Raw genomic sequence first — 24,306 nt, 5'->3', positions numbered from 1 at the left:
GTGTGCAGAATTTTTTCTGAACTGCTGGACAGTCCCTAAGAAATAAATGCATGTGTGTACTTGCAGTCTGGCCTTCTGTCACCAAATGTCACACTGACAGACACCTGTGTGTCTTACAGGACAGGGAAGGAGAATTGAAGAGAGGCTGCTCTGTCCTTGGGTGCAAGGGGACCACATCTCCAAAGCTATAAAAGATCCACTGGGCAGAGGAACTGCAATTTGCAGTAACTTTCACAACACTATCTTTCATGCCAATTTCTTGCCAGTGCTGCTGCTGCTCAGGTTATGTCGACCTGAAGCTCTTTTTGTCTGAAGCAGGGACTGTGTTTGCCAGTGAGGCTGTTGGTATTTTACGGCTCTGTAGAGTGTCTTGGGAGAGGAATGACTGCTTTGCTCTACTGCATTCATTTCCATCCTCTTTGATGACAGAACAAATTAAAATATATTTGTGGACTGAAGTCCTTCCAAGGGCCAGCTCCTCCTTTGAACCTGCTGCCCATGAAACCATGGGGGAACAGCAGGCAGCCCTCAGTGGTGTTTTCTGGTCCCTCTCAGGCTCTCATGGGCCTGTCGTCACCCCATGTCCCTGTCATTGCCCTATGGCTCTGGGGTCATAAAAATGTGAGGGAAAAACTTCCAGTATCCCCTCAGAGACATCGTCCCTGGCAGAGGGGGTGGCTGTAGCAATGAGCCCTTGCCTCGTAAGAGAGATGCTCCAGTCCCGAAATCCTCCTTGTTGCCCTCTCCCAGACCCACTCCAGCAGCTCGGCGTCCCTCTGAGGACACTGAGCTCACAGAATCACGGATTAACTGAGGTTGGAAGGGACCTCTGGAGATCAGTGCAGGGTCACCTGGAGCAGGTGACACAGGAACGTGCCCGGGTGGGTTTGGAATGTTTTCAGAGAGGGAGACTCCACGTCCTTCCTGAGCACCTGTTCCATCCTCAACCTAAAGCAGTTCTCTCTTATGCTGAGGGAAAACTTTTTGTCTTTTAGTTTATAGCCATTGCTCCTCATCCTGTCACCGGGCACCACTGAAGAGTCTGGCACCATCCTCGGACACGCCGGGGAGATACTGACATGGATTGCAGAGATCCCCTCTCAGCCTTCCCTTCTCCAGACTAACCCGGCCCAGCTCCGCAGTGTCTCCTCATCGGAGAGACGCTCCAGCCGCAAATGCTCTGGCTGCAAATCCTCCGCAGGGCCCTCTCCGGCAGCTCCTTGTCCCCCTGAGGGAGCTCCCCCTCAGCGCCGCCCCCGCGCTGCCGGCGGCGCCCTGCAGGTGGCGCTGCGCCGCGGGGCCGGGCCGGCACGGGAGGAGGGGGAGGAGGAGGAGGCAGCGAGTGCCCGGATCGGCCGCAGCCGCCGCCGCCGCCCCGCGCAATCCGCCGCCATCCGCCGCGCCCCGCGCCCATCGCCCGTCCGCACCCGGCTCCGCAGGCACCCCCGGCTCCCCGCCACCACCACAGGTGGGTATCGGGGGCCGGCGGCGGCGGCGGCCGCGGATATTCGGGGCGGTGAGTGGGGCCGGGGGGGAGGAGGAAGGGGAGGGAGAGGGAAGGTGGGACGAGGCAGCGCTAAAATGGAGCCGGAGCCAGCGGCTGCGGCAGCCCGCGGCCTCCCGGCTCGGGCGGGTCCCCCGGGCGGTTTGGGGGGAGACTCGCCCCGGTTTCTCGCTGCTGTAGCCGCCGGTGTTTATTGTGCGAACCGCCCCCCTTCTCCCTGCGGGGACGGGGCCGCCGCGGGGCCTGGCCGGGCCCATCCCCGCTGGCGCTGGCGGGGCCGCCCGGGCTCGGGGCCCCTTGTCCGGGCTCCGGCCCGCCGGGCCGAGCCGCCCCCGCCCCGCTGCGCTCCCCGGCGGGTGCAGCCGGGGCGGGGGGCTCCCCGCCGCAAAGGCAGGTTGTTTTTTTTTTCGTCGTCTGGAGTGTGACAAAAGATATTTTTGTCGCGCCGTGTGTGTGTGTGTGTGTCTCAGCAAAACAAGGGGGGGGTGGCATCCAGAAGGCTCGGCCGGTTTGTTATTGTGCGGGAGCTACAAAAGGGCCGCTGAGGCCGAAATGCGGCTGGGGCGGGGGGGAGCGAGGATGGAGTTTGTGCGCTGGGCGAGCTCGTTTGGTAGGTTTGGAAAGATGTTTTAGGGCCTTTTTTTTTTTTTTTTTTTTTTTCCTTCATGAAGGAGTTTCTCATTTCTGTGTGGGAGCATCTGTGCTGCAAGCTGTGGGAACCCTAATGCGGGTCCTGGCACACGTGCTGAGCATCTTCTCCAGGGGTTGGTTTTAGTCGTGTTGGTTGTGAATTTAGAGGGTGTTTTCCTTACAAAACCCCCCATATCTCCAAATTCAAAGCTACCATAAGGGGTTGGAATGAGCTGGGAATTGTAGGGTTTGTTAGGAAAGTTTTGTTTGGTTTCTATCTTCTGGGTGTGCAGAGGGTGAGATACACATTGAGTATCTACTCATCAGATAAGTGTTCGTATATTGATGTTACTGGTGTTTGGGGTGATAAGGTGCAGTAAACATAAACGTTTAGGGTTCATTTCTTTCTAGGAATAGGTATAAAGTGTAAGCACATTGCAGTGTCTTCATCATCTACTGGGGGAAAGGCATCCCCCCCCCTTCTAGCACTGAATCCAAGTTTATAGTGGAAGTTTTGGTTTTGTTAAGTCTTACAGATTCACTTGACACCTCCACTGGAATGGGCTCTTCCATGATGGCTAAGTAGCTGGTCCCTGTCTTGGAGAGCCCACGTTTAGAGAATCGACTCCTGATGAGTAGGTTTCTCAGCTATAAACTGGCCAGGACATTATTTTTGTACTTGCCTTTTCCGTGTTCAGTGTCACTGGGGTAGTGAAACCCCAGTGTTCCAAAAACTAGTGCTCTGAGCCAGACACTGAGGGGTAAAGTCACCTGGAAGAGGTAGGGAAGGTAAGGCCATATTCTGAAAGTGGAATTTAAAGAGAGGATGGAAAGTGACGTTTTCAGGCTGATTTCTGACTGAAAATATGAAATATTTACATGCATTTTTCACTCCCAGTGAAGCATTGTAAATGAGCCTAGGTTTTATCAGGAGCTCACCTGTGGTCCATGAGGTCTTTGTGGGCTCATCATGGGTGATGCTGTTTCTTTTGGGTCTCTGGCTTAAGAAGTTTTTCCTAGTTAGCAGAATATTTTTGGGGTTACAATAAACAACACCTCTCCATAATGTTTTTCTTGTAAAAATTTAAAAGTTCAGATAAAAATCATACTCGGAAAAAATTGCAGATACTGTTTAGAATTGCTGCTTTGATGTTTTTGCAAGCCAGTGTGAGTACATCTGCTGTTAGCTGTATTTTGATTTTGTGTTTAATTTGTTGAGTGCCTTGAGTACAAGCTGATACCTTTTTTTTGTTCTTTAGTCTGATATGCTTTTCTGCATGGTTGAGTAAACTAGGTATCACACATTTGAGGATGCTTTCAGCAGTCTTCACTGTTAAGAAAACAAATTTTTACATGATTTGATAGATACCTTTCTTAAAAAAATAAATTAAACCACGTGTTTGGTATGGGTTTCCAAATTTGCCATTATATAGTGCCTTGTTTCTTCTAAATTCAGAGATTTTTTCCTTTGGTCTTACAGTGCATTTTTTGGATGCACTCTGAGCTTTTTTTCTTTTTTTTCTGTGCGTGCATGAGAGCTTAAAAGGGCAGCTCAGCCAGCTGGTTGAAACTGGAAAAGTGAGTAAATAGTCCATAAAGATGCTGGAAGGGACATGCAGGGTTTGAAAGTATTTTTGTTTCAGCAAGTGAGTAATATCGCTAAATATTTTGCATTAAAGTTATTTCACTTTATAGTGACATCTTAATAAAACCTTTTAATAAAGCTTTGTGTAAGGCCTGACTTCAAAGGCTAATTTATTTGAACAACCTCCTAAAGGTAGTGGTGGCATTAGAGGCTGTGTTTGTGTGACACAGCTCCCCGTGGTGCCTGGGTGATGGCACAGGACAGACAACGCTCCGTGCCCGTGTGTGGCCTCCTCTCCTGCTGGGCTCACACCTGAGGTGTGGCTGAGGAGAACCAGGACCCTGAGCTGTGCGCTGCAGGTGTGAGATGATCCAGGTCAGAATTACCTGCCTGTTCAAGAGTGCTTCTTGCTCAAGGCCTTCATTGTGCTTGCCTGAGTAATTGAAAGTATTTAAGGGCAAGCAGGGCTAGGTTTAAGTGCTGCTGAAAATAATAGTAAACCCTCTTATATATATATATATTTAATTTATGATGGTAGTCCACAAAGAGATTTTGCTCTAGTGGCATTTCCACTTAAAATTGTGTATTTTCATGTTGGAGGAATAGAAGCATTATGAGATACAGTATGGTAACTTTAGGAGGGGGTTTATTCCAAGGGCTGGACCTCTCTGGTTCCCTGTTTCTTTTTACTACATTGCTCATTTATTCTGCAGCTTGGCACTGAGCTGTTGTCTCAGTATCAGACTTTGCTCTTAAGCTGATCCTGCCTTGTTAAGCGGGTTTTGTTTTTCGTGTGTCACTGACTCATTCTCCTAATAGGTCGATAATTTCACAGCTCCTTTTCACTAATTTCTCATTTGGAGCAGAAGAAATAGAACAGTGGTTCTGTCAGGTATCAGACAGTGAGGTGAGAGCACAGAGAACAGGTAAAGGCTGGGGAGCTGCAGCGCTCTCCATCACAGAATAGCCTTTTGTAACTTCTGAAATTAAGCGACTTGGTTGCCAAACGGAAAACACCCTCTGAGGGTGGGTTTTGCGCACATCTGGGTTGGTTAAAGAGTTTTTCCTTTTATCCCCCAAGGATAAAATGGGGCTAAAGCAAGACATTGCATTATATCCAGCCTCAGTGAAACATAGCTTGGGCTCATGCTCTGTTAGTAAGTTGTACTAGAATTCAGGATGTTCCCTGCATGCACGTGTACTTGTGCAAAAGTAACAGAGCTGTTGGAGCTTGTGAGCTGTTTATTTCAGAGCAAGGCTGTTCAGATACTGATCTGTATAGCTGTTAAATCCTGTTTTTTTAATCTGGGAGCATTTGGACAATAAGCGAAGTGGACTGGAGTCTGCTTTAGTACTCCTGTGTTGTTCTGTAATTGTCTGTGGCACTGGTTGGTTGTGAAGCTGCTTGTGCTGCCCTGCTGTGAGGTGTGTGGGGACAGAAGGTGTTAAAAGGTGTGTATGCAGCTCTGCAGGGGGTTATTTAACTTGCAGCCAAAATACAATGTCTGTGGTTTGACTCCAGCACTTAAATTTTCAGGAGAGTGTTAGTAGGCTGGAAGGGGTGAGAAGGGGTGGAAGTGGGGGGTGAGCTCACTGTTCCATCTTTAGGAGACTGCAGGTATTAATTTGTGGGGACTGATGAAAAGTCATACCTTGGGTGAAAGGGAAGAGATAACGACCAGGTTTGAAATGGGCAGCTGAGCCCGGCTTTAGTGTGAAGAAAGCGAGGACTTGCTGACAACCCTCTAGGATCTGGCCAAGAAGCCCCCTCTCTTGGACTGTAGTATCTCAGTGTCTGCCAGGCTTCAGTTAGCTGTTGGGAGCACCCTGAATAGCCTTCGGATTTCAGGTGGGTGGCACTTAAGAAGAGTAAACTACCGAGTATTTGCGCAGTTAGCACCCTTTCTGAAGAGTTTTGGTTGAGGAATCATTCCCAGGTAGGCATTGAGAGATTTAGATGGGAATTTTAGCGATGGTGCTCCAAGGAGTGAATAGAGACAGATTTGAAGAGCTTGCACTGGGACCTTCCCTCCCCCAGGCACTTATTGTGTGGGAATATAGTGATTTTTTTGGAAGAGTTCTGCTGCGGCTCTTCCTACCTGTATGTGGGCTGGGAGGCTGCACAAAAGCCTCGACTGATCTTGTTCAGAGTTGGGAGTGGGCTGTGAAGCAGGCAGGGGAGTAGGGACATGTTCAAGAGGTGCTCCTTCTTTGGCTACAATAATAACTATGGTTTTATCTTTTATTGAAATAACCAAGCTTCAAGAACCGTCATTCAGAACCAGATTCATGTGATCTGGAGTGTTATTATGGTGTTAATGTTCTGCATCTGAGCTGTTGCCTCTAATGATGCCTGTGATCATATTGCACTGGAAGCAGTGTATGGGGTGGTTCATTTAGGAGGTGTTTGCAGCATTCCCCATCCCAGCATGCAAGGACCTGCTCCTCCCAAAACTTCTCTGGAGCAGGAGCCTCATGCTGCTGCTGGCCCCACAGAGTCAGGCAGGCAGTGTGATTCAGAAAGAATCAGCCCCAGAAAGTGGGAGATGAAGGCTCTATTTCTTGCTCTGCCACTTAGCATAGCTACAGAGCTCTATGGTGTCGTTTTCCTATCTGGAAAATGGAAGTGATGACGCTTATACACCTTGTCAGTTATGCACTGCAAATATCTATGTAAATGAAAGCATCTGTGAAATGTTTTCACTTCCTGTCTGGCTCGGAGTAGTCCAGATGTCCTGGGCATAGTCCGAGTTGCTTAGCTCTCCAGAAAACCTAAAGATGTCTAAAACTTCTTTCTTCAGGGTACTGAATCACAACACATACAAGGTGCTTTCTTACCACTTTGTGCCTGTGTCCCTTTCCCATCACATTTCTCTTAACATCCTTGGCACTCATTTGTGCAAATGGCTCCTGTGAATAGGCTTCCTGTAAGGAGAATTGCTGTGCAATGCTGCATTGCCCTAGTGCTGTTCACATTGGGGAACCTGGAGGAAGACTTCCTTGGAAGCTTCAGCCTCTGCAGTGTTTATGAACTGCAGGCTTGTCCGGACTGCTTGTCATCTTATTAATGGCTTGAACCAGCTGCATCAGTCTTGATGGCTGTGGGAATTGGGAGAAATCTGATAGAGAAAGAGCTATTCAGCTCTTGCCAGGGCTGCTTTGTACCCTGCAGCATGTACCTGCCAGGGGAGCTCCCATGGGAAGGAACAAGGCCAGAGGGATCTGTTCAGCAGGGGTGTAAAGGAACCTCTCCCTTGCTTGTGCAGCAAGGGATTGACATTTGCTGCCTGCTGATCAATAGCACTGGGTTTTCTCTCTTCGTAAAGAAAACCTTCTGTGCATAACCTGAGTGGGAGCTGGGGTCCTGAAGTCAGCAGACAACCTGAGAGAGTGGAGAGGTGTTGCCAAAGTCCAGATTTTGTTGTGAGGCTCATCAGGCACAGGGTAAACATCCACATCCTCATTCCAGTGTGATCCTTCCTGAGACTGCAGAGAAAGCGGAGCAGCTTACTCAACAGCTGATGGCATTTGTGTGGAAAGAGCTGTTTCTGTTCCTGAAAAAAGGACTGTTAACCCAAAGGACTGCCAGCTTTGCTCTGATTTCATCTCTTGGAGCTGTGACATCTCTGCTTTTCTCTCTGCTTGGTTGCAATAAAATTTATGTTCACTGCTGAGAGATGGGAGTAAGTTGCTGAGCTTGGGACCTGCTGAAGGATTTGTGAATTGTTTGACAGAGAAGCATTCTCCAGTGGTGGCCTTGGATGGGTAGTGCTCACCAAGATAAGCTACTGGCAGCACAGGTATTTCACCTATGCTGCTCTTGCTATGGCTCACCTGGTTATGTGGCTGTGATGACTTTTAAAAGTCTGCGTAGGCAGAAGTATCAGGACTAAGGGACTTTCACAACCTTTACATGCAGTGGTGTTTATTTTTGGTGATGGAAGAGTCTTTGCTTCCAACCATAAGACTTAAGGTGTTGTGCAGTGCTTGAGAACAGTTTGTGCTTGTGTGGGTGTGTCCTGCCCTTGTTGGCTCCTCAGGAGCAGTAGGCAGGATTGGGTGCGTTTTCTGTGCCAGTGGACAGTCTCTTCCACTGGAAGGGAGCGTTCTGGACATGGCAGGTGCTGCTGCAGTGCATTTCCTCCTCGTTTGACATTTTCTCTGGGGGTCTTGGCACATAGGTTTGGGTGGCTGAAGCAGGCACCTGAGTTCTGGGACTTTTTGCTGTCTACAGTCTTAGTTGAGCAAACTGTTCCTCTGATTTGGACTGATAGTGCCAGTCCTGTTACCCATCAGGAGACCCCACCAGCTACTCACAGTCTGTTATTGTTGCTCAGATACCTAAGTGCCCAATTTACCTTACAGTTCAGCTGAATGTTGCCAGGAGTTTTCTGAACAAGTTTTGCCAACAGAGCATTATGCCAGGTATTTCTTTTGGTTTTGGATTTAAATTGCTTGCTCGTGATTAGCCTCCTTGTTTTGGTGTTGAGAGAACAGGATGTTGTGTCCATGTGTTCCCCTGGACGCTGAGATCTCAGAGGAACCTCAGCAGGGCAGAGTGGAAGGCAGAATCTCTGTTGGAGGCTGGGGGTCAAGTGTTCCAACTCTGACCCTTGGTTGTAGGGGAGCCAGAGTGAAAGTGCAACTCCTAAGTGTACAGATTTGCACTTGAATGTGAGCCTTGTTGGGCAGGCAGCTCGTCCTTCCCTTTCCTCTTGTACCAGAGAGGTTGGGATCTGGATCTGTTGAGGCAGATCTGGATCTGTTGAGGCCACAGGTGATCCTTGTTGAACTGAGCTGCTTTGTCCTCCCTGGGTTTTGCCTCTGAAATATATAACAGCAAGGAAATAGACTCTTTTACTTCAGTTTGTGCTGAGCCTTGTCTCCTTTAACATCTTCCTGGATGAGGGGATAAGGAGTGCAGGGTTGGTAGCTGGTGCCTCCAAGTTGTTCCACATGAGACACCTTCCTGCTTCCCTGCAGGTTATGAAAGCCCAGCAGCACTTCCTCTTGAGTTGGAGATAAGGTTATACGTTCCTGACAAGCTGGCACCAGTGGGTCAGTTCCTTCTCTACAGCATGGTGGGGCAGATGGGTGAAACTGGCTGTTTCTTTGGTCGGCTGTTGTAAACAGACACTCCTTTCAAGAAGAGAATTAACTGCACACCTGGGTTTTCTGTTGCTTGAAAAAGAGGGGGAGTTTCATGAGCACAGGATCTCATAAGTACTTTCTGTGGGCTGTGGACCAGCCTTCTGACCGGGTTTTTTTTTGCTCTGTGCCATAGTCTTGCATACTCAGGATGAACTATTTCTTTGTCTGCATCCTCAATTACTGGAGGTCAGGGCTCCTTTCCAGGGTGTGGTATTGTCTGTCCAGCCCGCACAGAAAGGACCACAGAACTCATTAATGTTTTTGTTTAAATACAATTGAGCTATTCTCCAGACTCCAGTCTGCTTTATCTGTTTTACAGTAAGTTACAATTCCAGCCTCTCTGGCTGCTTTTGCCTTGCCTGCCTTCCCAGCACTGGAAAAGCTGTTTAGCAGAGAGGTGAAGCTTCTGTACTTTAAGGCCAAACCTGACATTGCAAAGACCTATTTTCTCTAAAATGTGCAGTGAGTCACTGACAGTACTTGTGATTCCCAACCTGTTGGTACATTCAGATGAGGGGGCAGCAGGTGAGCTTGGTGAAGGCAGAACTGAGAAAATGAGGTCAAGTCATCATACAGGACATGCCCTTTCTGTCTCCCCTGTTTTACCACTGTCTGTAGAGCTCCACAATGTGGAGTTATGATAGATCTACTGTCCAGAAGACTGCCTCTCCTCTTCATAGTCCTGCTCTATGTTTCAAATCCTGGGAGGCTTGACTTCGAGGTCTGAGGATGGGGCTGGACAGCAGGGAAGTCCTCTGGCAGATGGCTTCCAACAGTATTGCTTGGCTAGCTGCATACCTCTGCAACAAATCATGGCAGATGTGATCCTGGTCTCCCATTTCCTGAGCCAAGGGTCATGGGAGATGGAGAGAAGCTGGAATTGTGCAGGATTAAAAGAACTTGTACCACCAAATATGCCTATTGAGCTAAGCAAGGAGGGTTCCTCTTGTGAATCAGGAGCTCAGTGATGGAGGTGTGTTATCTCTTCTCTGCACTGCAGACTCCTGACTTGCTTCTACCCTTTCTGGCAGGATTTGGTGCAATTTTCTGGCACTACGTTTGGTGTTACAATCAGATCTTGGCAGGGCCTTTTTCAGGTGTACCAGCAAATCTTGGCATCTCCCTCTGGAAGTGATGCAGTAGAATGAGAGGGTTTTTTTGTGGCTTAGACTCTTGCTACAGCTTCTGCCTGCTGCACAGCTCTTGTGCATTGGTCCCATTGATTTTGTACTTGGATGCTGATATTCTCCTGTTGCTCCCTGCCTTACTAAGCAATCTCAGCTGGGAACTGAGTGCTCACCTGGTCCCTTCCTTGGCTCATGATCCCTGCATGGCCCAGACAGGGCTTCTGCAGGACATAAATGCATCTGACAGCAAGTCCTGGGCAGGTGATGACAGTGTATCACCAAAGCCCTCCCAAGGGCAGCCAGTGGTGTCTTTCATCGCTGAGGCAGGTGGTGAGTGTTTCATAAATACATGGTTCTTGGTGGGACGTGTTCCAGAGGTAGTGGTATCTCTGTGTTGACAGATGAATGTTCAGCTATGGAAGCACAAGTAAAATTGACCTGTGTGTGTATTTAAAGAAGAGTGAACATCATTAATCTCCTGTAAAACTATACTGTGTTTTTTAAAAGGTTTCACACTGCGGGTAACATTAGGAACCACAGTTTCAGTTTAAGGTAACTCCAGACACTTTTCTGAAAGTACTGTTTAGCTTTTCCAACCTGTGAGTTTCTGAACAATTTGTATACAATTATGTCACAAATTTTCCTGCTTGTGCAGAAAAACCTTTTCCCTGTTTATTTCCATCGTGTAGCTTTTTGTGTTGTTGACTGCTGCTGTGAAGTGAGCAAGGAGTGAAGATCTGCAGTAGTCAGGGCTGTGCTCGGTGTAGAGCTCAGTGGTGTGTGAGCAGCTGAAATTATTCCTTCTAGTATGTATGTTACCTTTCATAAATCTGTTTGCCCTGCTCAGCTAAGGCTGGCTGTCTTCCAGATACTCCAGCTCCATTGAAGTCTTGTGAATAAAACACAGCAGCCCAGCCTCCTGCATACATAGATTTGCAAAGAGCTTTGCAGACAATCCTTTTTGTCAGGAGTCCCTCCATTAGGCTGTGTTTTCAGCTTGGGGATTTCCAGTTGTTACCAGCGCCAGTAACTCAAGGTTTTCACATTCTTTTGCAGGACAGGCTGTAGCTCTAAGACTTACATGCTTGTAAGTCTAATGTCTTAAAGACATTAAAATGTCACTGTTGCTTTCTGGATTAGAACTTACCCCTTTAAAAGGCAGTTAGACAGGGTCAATACCCAAAAATTTGTAGTATGATGTGGACATGAGTATGCTTGGGCAGTGGAGCTGTCTGCCTAAGTGCTTCAGTGCAGTTATTTGTATCCTGGGATCTCTAATGGAATTGGTCATACTGCAGTATTTTGTGATTGCTCAGACAGTGTTTTGCTGTCTGGTGCTGTCCCTGGATATAGCAGGAGAATGAGAAGAGCTTACCCTCCATGCAGAAACTGATAGCAAACCTTCCCCCACAGACCTCTATAAACCCAGAGAGAAACCTTGCAGAAATGCTGGTGATTGATTTTTTATGATTTCTCTGTAACAGGGGATATTGCTTTCTTCAGGGTCAGCTGTCGGGCACAGGAGCCCTGAGCACAGGTCAGAGGCTCTGCCGAGCCTGTCAGTTTTCACTTGTCAGCATCAGCATGTGCCTTCTAGTTCCAGCTCTGCTAATAATGAGCATGCAGGCTGGCAGCTCAGTTCTAAATGAACCACGATTTTTATCAGAAATAGCTTTGCTCTTCCAAGACTAGAAGGCCTTTATGATCCCTGCCTGGATTCCCTGCTTAACTGTGTGATGGGAAGATAGTGCAGTGTTGTGCCAGCCTTGGGAGGTTCTGTGGCCTCTTTGAAGTGCTGTGGGTGACCTGGGTGCCGAGTGATCTCCCTGGCTGATAACACCTTTGGAGAGCTGGGATCTGCAGCTGGCAGGAGGGACAGGCAGCAAGGTCCTGCCAGTCCAACAGCTCTGACCCAGCTCAGTGCTGCTGCAGCCTCTTTGCACAGTGACGATGGAAATTGCTTCACCTCTCCATGGTCTCGATTTCCCCTTTGGAGAACACACAAAGCTGTGTTTCATGTCTTCAGAGCATTGAAGGAGTTGGAAGTAAATTTCATTTTTCCAGACAGCAGTTTTGGCTGTCCCAGAAAGTTTGACAAGGGGCTTTATCCCAACATGTCCCCAGCTTCTCTGCTGTGAAGTGGTTGTTTATTCTTCCCAAATCCTTTTAATGATAGAAGATGTAATCAAGAGGCAGCTGAGACCCGGTTACATAACTGTTGTCAGGGTTTCTCTTTGGCAGCATTGCCCTGTGTGGTATTTGCACACTGACTTTTAGGAACTCCTGGTTTTTCTGTTAACCAGATGACTTGATCTGGGCAGGTGGTTTGTTGTTGTTGGGTTATTTTTAAACACCTTCTAATTTTGTCTGATTTGAGCTTTCTAAACTTCAGAGTAGATTTTACTGCTTTTATTGTGAGGTTGGTATAGTGTTGACATGGTGTGGATAGGCCCTGAGCCAGGCTCCCTCTGCAAGGCTCAATATACCTGTAAAAGCAGGTGGCTGTGCTCTTGCCAGCACAGCACCCTCTGCTCTTTGTTCTGCTCTGGGGCTCCCCACAGCTCTGCCCCTTCAAAAAGCTCATTGTTCTCAGTCCAGCTTGTGCTTTCCTGCCAAGTGTATGCTAATCAGTGTGTTTTCTCCCTCGCTTTTATGTCTGTCCTACTAATAAAATACAGTGCAAATGGGTAAGTGAGGGAGGAGCTGTTGTTTTCTTTGGCACATGGTGGCCATCTGAGCAAAGACGAACCAGAGCCAAAGATCTGTTTGCTACTCTGCAGGAAGAGGTGCCTCAAGACTGCCAGCCAGCCCTGTTGCCTCCACAAAACCTTCATGCTGCAGCCCTGTGTGGTGGTCCAGCAGAAACACTGTGAGGGGCTTCCTGGGGAGCCTGGTGTTTTTCCTGAGCATCCTGTGGATGCAGTTGAGTGACAGAAAACTCTTTTCTTTCTCTCTCCCTGACCACTTAGCACAGTCCATGGCTGCTTGCTCCTGACAGACCTGGTTTAAATCCTGCAGTGCAAGAACAAGTGCTGTGTAGTGCCAGGCTTATTGGTCAGACACCTGCCCCCACGGCAGCCTTCAGATGGGCTTTACTGGGCCAGTTGCAGTTGGCACTGCATTCCCAGTCTGGCTCTATCCAGCATGTTCATGGTCTGTGCTTTAATTTGTACATATGTGATGGAGTAATTCTCTTACCTGCAAATCATATTTGATAAGGTATTGCTGATGGGAATTGTAGACTTTGGTCAGATACAGTTTCTTTCAGAAAGAGTGATTGCTGTCTGTGTTGGAAAAGGCTTTCAGCTGGGTGAGTTTCAGAAAGTGTGAGGTGTGGGAAGATCAGAGATGTGTGTATGTGTATATACACACACACATGTATATAGTGTTTTGCTACTCCCAACACAGAATTGAAACCCTAGAATGGTTTCATTTTACTCTAACAGATGGTAAAATGAAACTGCCAGCAGTTTTGGGCTTGAAGTAGAGGCTTTACAACAAGAAATCTGGAAATCTAAATTATGTGCGAAAAGGTTAGATGAAGCTCCTAGATTTGAGAAAATTTAGAACAGAGTGATGCTTTAAAAAAATGTAAGCTAGGTCCATTGAAAGTAAGCAAAGTGTCTTTTATGACATAAAAGTTGATGTACAGTGTGAGCACTGCATGTTTCAACTTTATCCCAGGCTCCAAGAGCCAAAAAGTCAAAGTAAGGAGACTGCCTGCATGATGAGTGCTACTCACAGCATGTTGTGCCAGCAAAGATCAGATTGAAAAATTAACAAACCACATCCATTACAGAAAGTATATTTCAAGCTAAAAATTATGTTCAAGATGCTAGCAACAGAGAAATGTAATTTTTTTGGTAATGTGTTTGGAGAATTCATAGTAGAACAGCTGAACTCGCAGGCTTAAGAATCTGAATCTGGTACAGGTGAGCAGGTTTTTTTCTGACTCCATAACTCTCTTTCATGGCCAGCCGATGAGAAAAGGGGTTTTGGAGAAATAGTTCTGTTGTCTTCTAGTGATGCTGTCAAAGCATTAATTGCTGGTATAACTGTGGCCAGTGTGGAACCATAATCTAAACATTACAAACCCAGTGCTTCAGGGGAAATGCAATGATAAATTCCAGTGTGGTATAAGATACAAAGATACAGTGCTTTTCTGGCATTTATGTTTAGGAATCCTTGCGTTTAGCTGTTTATTCTCAGCCTTACTCTTTTAAAGCAAGGACTTGTTGACCCCCCCCTCCCTTGTGTTCTCATACTTAGTCTTACTTCTTTCAGCACTAGAGTGGCAGGAAAAAAAATGCCATGAGAAATGTCTAACTGCAGTTCTTTTCATCCAGTTTGTGAATCTTAAAGCCCAAAAGCTTCTTGTGACTAAAGAGGAGGGAGTTAAAACTTGGTGTGTGTGTGCTCACTTGTATGTTCTGTTCTTGCTGTTGCGTGTGTTCTGTGTTTTGCTTGTCCCTGGCTGAACAGTCCATTTGATGGGGTTTCCCTGGTTCTCTTCCATTAAAAGGCAGATCGGGAGCGGCGCAGAGAAATTTCCTTACTAGATGACATTTCATCGCAATGTCCGATCGTTTGGGGCAAATAACCAAGGGAAAGGATGGGAAAAGCAAGTACTCGACTCTCAGCCTGTTTGATAAGTATAAAGGAAAGTCAATAGAAGCTATCAGAACTACAGGTAAGAAACACCTCCAGAAAGCTCCTTTTGATGTATTATATTGTATTTTGATGTATTGATTGTATTGTTGCAGAGCTCGTTCAGGTTCTTGACCCTGTGGGACACAGTGGGTTGCACTGTTGGTGCAGGTGTCAAAGGCTGTAATTCATTAAGACCTAGAGGAAAATCTCCATGGCTCTTTTATTGTGGATACATAGAGGAATTACACAGGACAGATGGGGGCTCTTTGCCCTTTCATTTAGCCTGCTGCAGAGTGGGCAGGTAGCAAACTTGAGTGGAGGCCTTACCAGGGCCTTAGGCTGTGCCAGGGCACAGCACCTGAGCTGACTGAAGTGCCTTAAGCTGGTCAGACCTTGTGTGAGGTGAGAGTCAAGGACTGAAGGCCACTGGAAATGAACCTGAGTTGGTTTTGCAGTGGGAATATGACCAAAAGTAGATAGTGGGTTAAAAAAAATTACCTTGCCTGGAGTGGCTCTGGATTTGGTGTGAGAATAGAAAACAAAAAACAAAATACTTTCTTAATAAATGTGGTCTGGTGGATAGAGGTGGAAAATGGAGACCTCAGAATTCCTGGGTGGAAAATGGAGACCTCAGAATTCCTGGGTTAGGTGACCTGTTTGTCTGCTAAAAGGTGGACTTGGGTGGCCATTTCCCCAAGCTGTAAAAAGGTGGTGCTGCTTCTGCTTGGTGAAATGAAAGAGCTACCTGTGTAAGGACTCCATGAGCACTTTGCTGGGGAGAATTATTTTTCTCCCTCCCACTGTAGGAGCTGTTTGATGGCTGCATCTGTGTTCCTGTGGGAAACAACCTGTGTGTTGACATAGCAGCAGCACTTCTGCTGGGGCTGCGCCCAGCCACAGCTTCCTAATTAAGGTTACTTATCTAGCAGGATACAGCCCTCTGACCTGCTGCTGTTCCTTTCTCACCAGTTATTCCTAGACATGGCTTACAGAGTCTTGGGAAAGTTGCTGCTGCCCGGCGCATGCCACCTCCTGCAAATTTGCCTAGCTTGAAGTCTGAGAACAAAGGAAACGACCCCAACATCATTATAGTACCCAAGGACGGTACAGGATGGGCAAACAAGCAGGACCAGCCAGACCAAAAGAGGTGGGTAGAGTGAATCTTCGGTGAGTTTTGTCAGGCAGGCAGCAGTGGTTGTGCACTGCTGTGCTTGGTGTCAGACCTTACAGGGATCAGTTCTCTGTTGTCTGAGCCAGCGTAGAGCCAATGTTTTGGCTTGATCTTTTAGCAAATGCCATATTACCAGGAGCTATTTTTCTGCCTTCCTCCCCTTTGGTCTCACCTCTGCTGTCTCTGCTCAGTTCCAGTGCGACGGCTGCACAGCTGCAGGAGTCGCTGCCGCAGCAGGGTTTGCAGAAATCTGTCTCCAATTTACAGAAGCCGACACAGTCAATCAGTCAAGAGGTAGGTGCCAGCAGTCTCTTGACTGCCACCCTGCTTCCCCTGTCCCCAGGCAGCTTGAGGACTGTGTTGCCTTGCACTTAAGAAAAAGCTCCACTATAATCAGTTATTTGGAAGTGACTCTCTTGAGTCCAAGCTGCTGTGCACCAGGAGCATTGTGCTGCTGTTACAGAGGTAAAATACACAGAACTTTGCAGTAAGTCTAGTTGCAGTCTAGGAAAAAATGGCTGGAATGTGGGATGGCTGGTTAGCACTTCTAAACTTCTACTTTGGTTGTAATTCAAATGTTGCTTGGTGGCAACAGATCCAGCTCTTGTTCCCAGCCTGATGACACTTGATGAGAAGAGATCTGGTCATGTGGGAGAAGTAGCCAGTGTTAGGACCTGAAAAAGCTACTGACAACTAAGAAGGTGTCCCTGAGAGTGCAAGGACCTGACCCCCTATGTGTTGTAGATTTCACACTTCTGGTTTAAAAAACAATTCCCAGCCCTTGAGCTTCAGGGAAATCAGGACAGAAGTTATGTTTTAAAGAGGAGAAGAGTGGTTAATGCACGAGAAAGTAGGGTAGCCTTCAAGCTGAGGTATAGCATGGAACAAATCTGGAAGATTAAGGAGACCATTTGGGAAAATGCAGCAGAACAAAAGGAAATCTTGATGAGAGTACAAGTTGAGGAAATAGGTGGTGAAAATGGGCAGAGGAGACATTAGAGCAGAGGATTTTTACTATAGCGTTGTAGTACACTGGAGTGGGGAACAGTGACTGTAGTCCCAGCTTGCAGCTGTGGAGACCTGTGGTATCTGGGTGATCTGGAGGCCTGAACCATAGCAGATGCCAGCCAGGAAATGAGAAACAGTCATGAATCTTAACTGATCCATGTTGAGGTTTCTTTTTGCTTTGTTTTGTTTTCAGAGTACAAATTCAGTGCCAGGTGGACCAAAGTCATGGGCACAGCTGAATGGAAAGCCAGCAGGACAAGAAGGTGGTGAGTATGATAAACAGAGCTGGTATGTGCCTGCTTTTCTCAGACAGGCATGAGATGGGATGGGCTCCATTTCTTCCTGCCCTCCCTGTCAGCCTGGTGCAGAATGGGAGTGAGGCCTTCTGAGTCCTGTTTCCAGTCTGTGTGCTGTGTTGGCTGGAATGATGCAGCTGAATCAGTTCAGGGCTGCCAGTGCAAGACATGGCTTGAACAGAATGTGTCTCATGGCCACATTGAACCAGAGCAAGTCATGCTCTTGGGATGCAGCAGGGAGTTCTGGGAGGGGAAGGTTCTGCAGGAGAAAGGAAACATTTGCCCCCATCATGAGCATCTTCAGTCAGCCCAGAGCAGTGTGTAACAAAGGTGCAGTAAACACCGTGAAACGGGGGAGGGATTGGTTTAGAAGAGAAGAAGAAAGGGACATTGGAGAGGGGAAATGTAGGTATCTCCATGGGCAGTAGCAAGGGGATCTTCACCTAACTGGGTAGTCAGAAGTGAGGCTGGAATGTTCTTGTACAGTATGTGTGATCCAAGGGAATTGCAGTGGCAGTGGGTGGAAGTGGCAGTGGAGCTGCTGCAGGGTGCACTCGCCTACACACTGGCTGAGGCCTTGCTATTAAGTCTCCCTGAGTTACTGTGCTGCTAATGGCTTCTGCTTGACTGAGAATCCTGAAGCAATGTTAATGTGAATTGGGAGTTTAGTTGTGTTCAGATGCATCTATTTCCACACAGGAGGTGGTTTCCAGCTGCACTGAGTAGTGCCATTAAAACCATGGTGAGAATAACAGCTCAGTTCCACTGTTCTAATGTGAATAGACCTGGAACCATTCATTTGTCAAGTGAAATTGCAGAGGTATTTTAAAGAACTGAGACAGCTGCTGATTGCAGAAACAGAGGGGACAAATTTACGCTAAATTAAATGAGGCCCTTAATGAGAGGGTGTTTCTCAAAGGCTAAATGTTAAAGCAAAAACTTGTACTTGCCTGAGGCTGGTGGCCAGTGCAAAAACTGTCTTGTTTGGTTAATTGGTACTTTTTTGACTCTTGCTGTATAGACCTCCTGTACAGTCATTTTGAAATCTGATCATCTAACAATGTTCTTAAAGGATTTTTTGAAAACTCATTCTAGATCACACTTAACAATATAGAGTTCTCAACCCAAGAAAACAGTTGCCTATGTGGCTAAGAGCAGCTTAACTAGAAGGTAATTGAATCACAGAAGCATCAGAAATCTGTCTGAAAGGATTTCTTAGGCCATCCCAGGCTTGCACCTCTTCTCTAGTGGCACTGAACAACTGCTTTTTCTTCTTAGCTAATTCAGGTATTAGGTAAGAGGAGAATCTCTTGCTTTTTTGCTCTTTTTAAGGCTTAGAGCTGCAAAATCTCTTGGAGGGTGTATCCTGAAGAAAAGTGGCCTCGTAAATTAATTATGGACTTCTCCATGCCTGTATTTTTGTATAAAAGACATTTGGAGAAATAAAAGGGGCACCAAACTTTTTTTCAGTGTGATGTTGCTTAGGGTTAGAGTACAGATTGTTAATGGCTGCACGTAAATAGTCCTTACATGGTGCAGCCTGACCTGGGGGTAGATCTCTCCCCTGAAAAACACTTACCTGTGCCATTCTAGTTCAGTAAAAATCAGAAGTCTTCAGCAAGTGTTAGCTACTTTGCAATAAATTAGGCAATGTCCTTCTTAAGTATTTTCATCTGTCTAAAATTGAAAGTGTTTCGTGCAGCTGTTGCAGAGTCTTCCCTGGAAATTTCACATGGGAGGTCTTGTGCAGTGTGCAAGTTCCAGAAAGTAAAAATTACTTAAGCTAGTCTGTCTTGATTCTTCAGGGCAAGGAAGGAGAAAGATAGATGAGACTCTTGTCAAGTCTTCAGTACTCATGGCTGATAGTTCTAATATAATTCTGAAATGCCCTTCTTAAGAGAGCTTTAGCCAAGTAACACTAAGAGACAGTTCTCAAAAAAAGCAATTCTTTTAACGTGTAATAGTACAATGATGCTTGTAATTTCCTTTTATTCAGTGTTATCTTGCCAACAGATTTAGGAGAATTGCTGTGTTTCATGTTCCAGTCACTGGCAGATCTTTAAAACTGACAGAGAACTGTTGTTCTGGAGTGACTGATGACTCAGGAAGACAATTTGCCAGTGACTAGAAATGAACCTGGCCTGATCTGGCCAGTGATCTGCATCTTGAAAATGCTGCAGCAGGGAGGAGAGCATAGAAGAACATCTGTCCTTACCTGTGGTGTTTCACTAATACATCGACAGAAATTTCAACAATAGACTTCCCTGGCAGAGTGAGGTCTGAGCAAAAAAGAGTCTGAATAGAGATGTCAAATACTTGATAGCAGGATATCATTTATGAGCGATCTTGCAGAATTTATATCTCTACCTCTGTCTGAATTCTGTACTTCACAAAATAATTGGAAGCTGAGAAAGTTCACTGACTTTGTTGAATGTGAGAATTTAAATGAAGATCCCAAGTGTGGGAGTGCTGGGTGAGGACATGTGTTGTTGTGTTGGTGACAGTGTCTGAGAGTGATGGGGATGTGAAGTGAGGTGCTGGTATGATAGTAATTTGGGTTTAAATATGCCAGAGGCCCAGATTCCCAGGAAACACATTTCCAGGCTGATCTCATAAGGGAGTTGAAGCACTGGAAGGATGTTCTCTGAGTCCCACACTTATTTGTCTGACAGGTTCAAGGGCCTCAAGCCGACTGTTATCCTTCTCTCCCGAGGAATTTCCGACGCTGAAAGCAGCTGGCGAGCAGGACAAGGTTGGCAAAGAAAAGGGCGCCTTAGATCCGTCGTATGGGCCAGGACCAAGCCTCCGCCCCCAGAGTGAGTGAAGGATTGTGTCTGTCTGCCTTACCCCAGCTCAGTAACCCCATTGACCCTGTTTTGGGCAGGGGGTGCCAGTTCTCAGTAGTACCAAGAACTTCATATTTACATTTCCTTTTATCTTTTTATGAACTTACACACGTCAGACTGCCTAGCAGATGATCACAGATTGGCATGTGGTGCTGATGTTCTGTCATCTACTATACTGTTTAATAAAAATTGCTGTGTGATGTTGCAAAGCAAGCCCCTTCCCGGGCTGGAGGAGCCACAGTGAAATCAATGTGTGGTGTAATGTGGCTTCTCTTTCACTCTTTTTGCATCTAATTGGCCTTAATTCTGCAGGGTAAGGACTGTGGAGATGGGGAACACTCTGGTAGGAGTTCAGGTTTATTGCAAATAAGGACACCACTGGTGCAGCAATTACTTAGTAACAACTGATGCTGCTCCTCTCTTAAGCAAATAAACACAGTTGGAAATTCTTCTTGGTCCTTGATCTTTTTCTACAACCTTGAGGTAATTAGGGCTTGACCAGAGTACTTGAGGTTTCGAGACTTTCTGGCAGAGTGGCTGCCTGCATTTACACGTACTAACATAATTAATCATCTCCCTTCCAGATGTCACCAGTTGGAGGGAGGGCGGTGGGAGGAACGTCACCTCTGCCACATCTCTGACCGCCTCCCCTGCTGAGCTGGGCAGCAAGACCTCCAGCACTGGAGACGGGGCCCCCTCCTCAGCGAGCGCCAGCGATCCCAAGGAGCCGTCTCTCCGCCCAGCTCAGCCCGTCCGCAAAGGGGCTTCGCAGTTCATGGGAAATGTCTACCAGCCCCCCACCTACCATGACATGCTACCTGCTTTTGTGAGTCACCCTTTCTCCACACCTTTGTGGTGCCCTTCATGCTTAAGATAACGGGGGAGCTGAAGTCAGCTGAGATGTGTTTTCTGGACTCTCAGTTGGCTGCCAGGGTTTGCTTAGGGATCCTTCTCTTGATATGTTTTGAGTTTGTGTAGCTCAGCCTAAAGAGAAGTTGTCCCTTTCTCTCTGAAGCTGGAGAGGGAGCCATTAGCACGTGGCCTGTTGTGCAGCCAGATGTGAAATGTTTGTTCCCCTTTGTGAGGGTGCAGGTACCATGCACATGCTGTAACCTAATATGAGTAAACCTTCCTGTGGCAAGGAATAAAACCAGGCTGTTCCTGCTTTGCCTCATTCCAGATGTGTCCACAACAGCCATCTGAGACCCCTGCACCGCTGGACCGAGGGTCTTTCCCCGTTCCTCAGCTTCGGCTTGAGCCCCGGGTACCTTTCAGACAATTCCAGATGAATGACCAGGATGGGTAAGGCTGCCATCACTTTCCCACTTGAGAGGCAGGTTCAGGGTGTGACATGAACCATAAACTAGTCAAGAATTTGGGCCAAGGATGCAGTTGCATGTGTGAAGCTGCAGGCACCAAAGGGGAACCCCGTTTTTTACACAAAGCAGCAGTGCTTTTCTCCAGCTGCAACAGCAGCTAAAACGTTGCAAGACTGTGAGCATTGTGTGTCTGAAGAGCAGGCAGACATGGGAATTGGGATGTGATCCTGGACTGGAGGGGTTGCAGCTCTGATCTGTAAGTTCTAGGAAGTGGGTACCAGGTGGACAAGGGGAAGAAACTGCTGGAAAGGGACAGAAACCTGGATGCATTGTATATAAGTGCAAAGTAGAAAAGGACTGATTCAGTGTAACAGACTCAGCTCTGCGTCCTTCGATTTTCTTTTTGCTGTTTCTGACCAATTCTGTGTTTTCAGAAAAGAGAACAGGCTCAGCCTGTCTCGCCCAGCACGCCCAGTTCGGCAGCAGATGGAGCGAGTGCCTCGGCCCACCATCATCAATGCAGAGAACCTGAAGGGGCTGGATGAGCTGGACAATGATGCAGATGATGGATGGGCAGGTACAGTGCCTTCATGCTCTGGCTTTGTGTAGCTGTGAAATTGGTGTAAATGATGACACAATGGATCCTTCTGATCCTTCCATCACATTGTGCTCAAGGAACTGGATCTGAAGACTCCTAAAATCTGAAAACACACCAAGCACAGCAGGAGGGATAGCACTGTGGGTGCTGGGAAGGAGAGTTAGTCCTGCCTTTTTAGTCATGGCATTCAGTATCCAATTGCACATAGTCTGGCTTGGCTGCTGGCTCCTCATTTGCAGCCCCCACTCCCAGGCTGTTTGCTGCTCCTCCTCTGGGACCAGCCCAGCTGTTCAGTAGTGTGTGTCCACGCTGCTCACATAATTTCTTGCCTGATCTAGTTGAAGTTGTCCCTGCTCATTGAGGGAGGTTGGTAGATGGCATTAAAGGTCCCTTCCACCCCAAGCTCTTCTGTGATTTCCAGGACCAGTGCTGGACATTTGGTTTAGTGAGTAGTTCATGCCAAGCCTGTGTGTCCTGTAATTTAGTGCTAAAAGGGGGCATAAGCTTTATCAGGACAAGAGACCTGACCTGTTTCTTTCCTCTCATAAATCTTTTCTCCCTTGCTGCCTTCATAGGCATTCACGATGAAGTGGATTACTCTGAGAAACTAAAGTTTAGTGAAGATGAAGAAGAGGAAGAAACTCTTAAAGATGGACGACAGAAGTGGTAAGAAGTCACTCTGTTTGCACCTACAGTTTACCTTTAGTAAAAGTGAACAATACCAGGATCTTTAAAAACTTGTTCTAAATGTGAAGTTTTGATCCCTCTGATTTGTTACTGTTACTTTGTTGATTTTACTGGGCAGTACTGGAGTGGCCTTCAAAGATATGTGTGGGTCTAGCAGTTGACTGCCAGTTTTTCAGTCAGCTTTTCTCACCTTTATCCTGATGCACAATAGTGGAGTTGGTCCTTATGCACCTTAAGAGAAGCACATCACTTGTTTTGGTGGTTTTTTGTGATCTTTCCTTTTTACTAGAGTCAGTTGCCTTTGCCACTTGATTGGGCTCCAAGTGCTTTTTGAAGCAATAATAAAGCTGTTTATGTGACAGGAACAGCTGGGATCCCAGAAGGCAGAGACAGTTGTCCCTGAGCTCTGCAGACAGTGCAGATGTCAAGCACACCTTGGAGGAAGGAAAGAATTGGAATGATTCGGTTGGCTTGTCCCGGCCAGTCCGGAAAGCGCAGGATTCACAGCAGCCTCCAAGGAAGCTGAATGGCTGGAGCTCTGCCTCAGAATACCAGGTAGGTTAAACTCATGAGGGTGAGCTGGAAGCCCATCACTGTCCTTAGGAGGCCACTTTTACATTTTATTGGAAATAGGATGCTGATTAATTTCTCTATTCTTAGTTTATATCCACCTGGAGAGAAATATATCTGCATAGCACTTCCACTAGGGAAAAGAAATTGAAGCTGGTCCAGAACATGGGGTTGTCAGTGAGAAAAAGAAGTTACTGAACCAAATAGCAATAACCCTTCCCAGTAACAGGGGGATTTGTGCTTGAGGATAGAGGGGAGGGAGTCAGAGGGGATATTGTCACCATGGGATGCAGATCTCAAGATAGAGGCATTGGTTGGGTCACGCTTATGGAGGAATGTTTTTTCTCTGGCAGAAGCCTGCACTGGGAAGTGTTCTCAGACAGCAGTCCCTTGAGGATAAAGAAGAAAAGGTGCCTGTGAGACAGAAGTTTGTGCACTCTGAGATCTCTGAGGCTGTTGAGAGAGCCAGGAGGCGACGGGAGGAGGAGGAGCGGCGAGCCAGGGAGGAGCGCCTGGCAGCCTGTGCTGCGAAGCTCAAGCAACTTGATCAGAAATGCAAACTGGCTCAGAAGAGTGGGGAGACACAGAAACACACAGAGAATGAAGACGTGCGACCTCCCAGCACAGAGAAGAGCACTGCACAAGAGAATGGGCATGCTTTCCGTAAAGGTACAGAAACACTGTCTGCCTCACCCTGTAAAAATTGCTTTTTTTGCTATTCTGCTGATCTCTTAGCCGGAGTGAGGGAGTTCCTGGGAGGGAGTGTTCAGAGGGTCCTTCAGCTGCCCTTGAGAGATCAGCTGCTGCTTGTATTCTGCAGAGTATTTTGTGTTGTTGACAAAGGTTGATTAAATAAAAAAGCTATTAAAACAAATGCAAACTTTTTCAGTTGCCTTTATCTGTGCTCAGTGAGCTGTGCTAGCAGAGGGCTTGTTGGAATGGGCCTCATGGGCTTCTCATGATTGCATGATAATATTAAGTGCTCATGGCCATATTTCAGAAAACTAGTACGTGCTGCCAGGTTTAAGGAGTAATGGGGAAAAGGACTTTCTCCCCAGTGCTTAAGCAGAAGGCTGATAGCAAAGGAGGATCTCAGAATTTATCATTAAAATAAGATGGCCAAAACCCTCTATAGGACTGTCAAGGTAAAGGATGTGCTAGATA

General features: G+C 46.9%; 1 protein-coding gene across 7 annotated transcripts in view; it reads left to right on the top strand.

The window, feature by feature from the left end:
* The first annotated feature begins 1,359 nt into the window (after positions 1 to 1,359).
* Positions 1,360 to 24,306, top strand: part of PRRC2B (proline rich coiled-coil 2B) — a 46,514-nt gene continuing 23,567 nt past the window's right edge. For 3 of the 7 annotated variants that reach the window (XR_008440292.1, XM_053996628.1, XM_053996623.1), the window contains exons 1-12: positions 1,360 to 1,516; positions 14,520 to 14,687; positions 15,617 to 15,794; positions 16,010 to 16,112; positions 17,020 to 17,092; positions 19,795 to 19,938; positions 20,553 to 20,794; positions 21,149 to 21,270; positions 21,722 to 21,864; positions 22,461 to 22,551; positions 22,935 to 23,127; positions 23,496 to 23,811. Coding sequence is in view for 6 of the 7 variants with exons in the window: in XM_053996628.1 (XP_053852603.1) it covers positions 14,573 to 14,687; positions 15,617 to 15,794; positions 16,010 to 16,112; positions 17,020 to 17,092; positions 19,795 to 19,938; positions 20,553 to 20,794; positions 21,149 to 21,270; positions 21,722 to 21,864; positions 22,461 to 22,551; positions 22,935 to 23,127; positions 23,496 to 23,811 (1,720 nt within the window). In the remaining variant the exon portion in view is untranslated. The remainder of the gene's footprint in view (positions 1,517 to 14,519; positions 14,688 to 15,616; positions 15,795 to 16,009; positions 16,113 to 17,019; positions 17,093 to 19,794; positions 19,939 to 20,552; positions 20,795 to 21,148; positions 21,271 to 21,721; positions 21,865 to 22,460; positions 22,552 to 22,934; positions 23,128 to 23,495; positions 23,812 to 24,306) is intronic. The other 4 variants (XM_053996626.1, XM_053996627.1, XM_053996625.1 and 1 more) reach the window with 3 other exon arrangements.

Source organism: Vidua macroura, chromosome 21, assembly GCF_024509145.1.
Source record: "Vidua macroura isolate BioBank_ID:100142 chromosome 21, ASM2450914v1, whole genome shotgun sequence".
NCBI classification, from domain to species: domain Eukaryota; kingdom Metazoa; phylum Chordata; class Aves; order Passeriformes; family Viduidae; genus Vidua; species Vidua macroura.
This window is presented reverse-complemented; position numbering and strand designations above follow the sequence as displayed.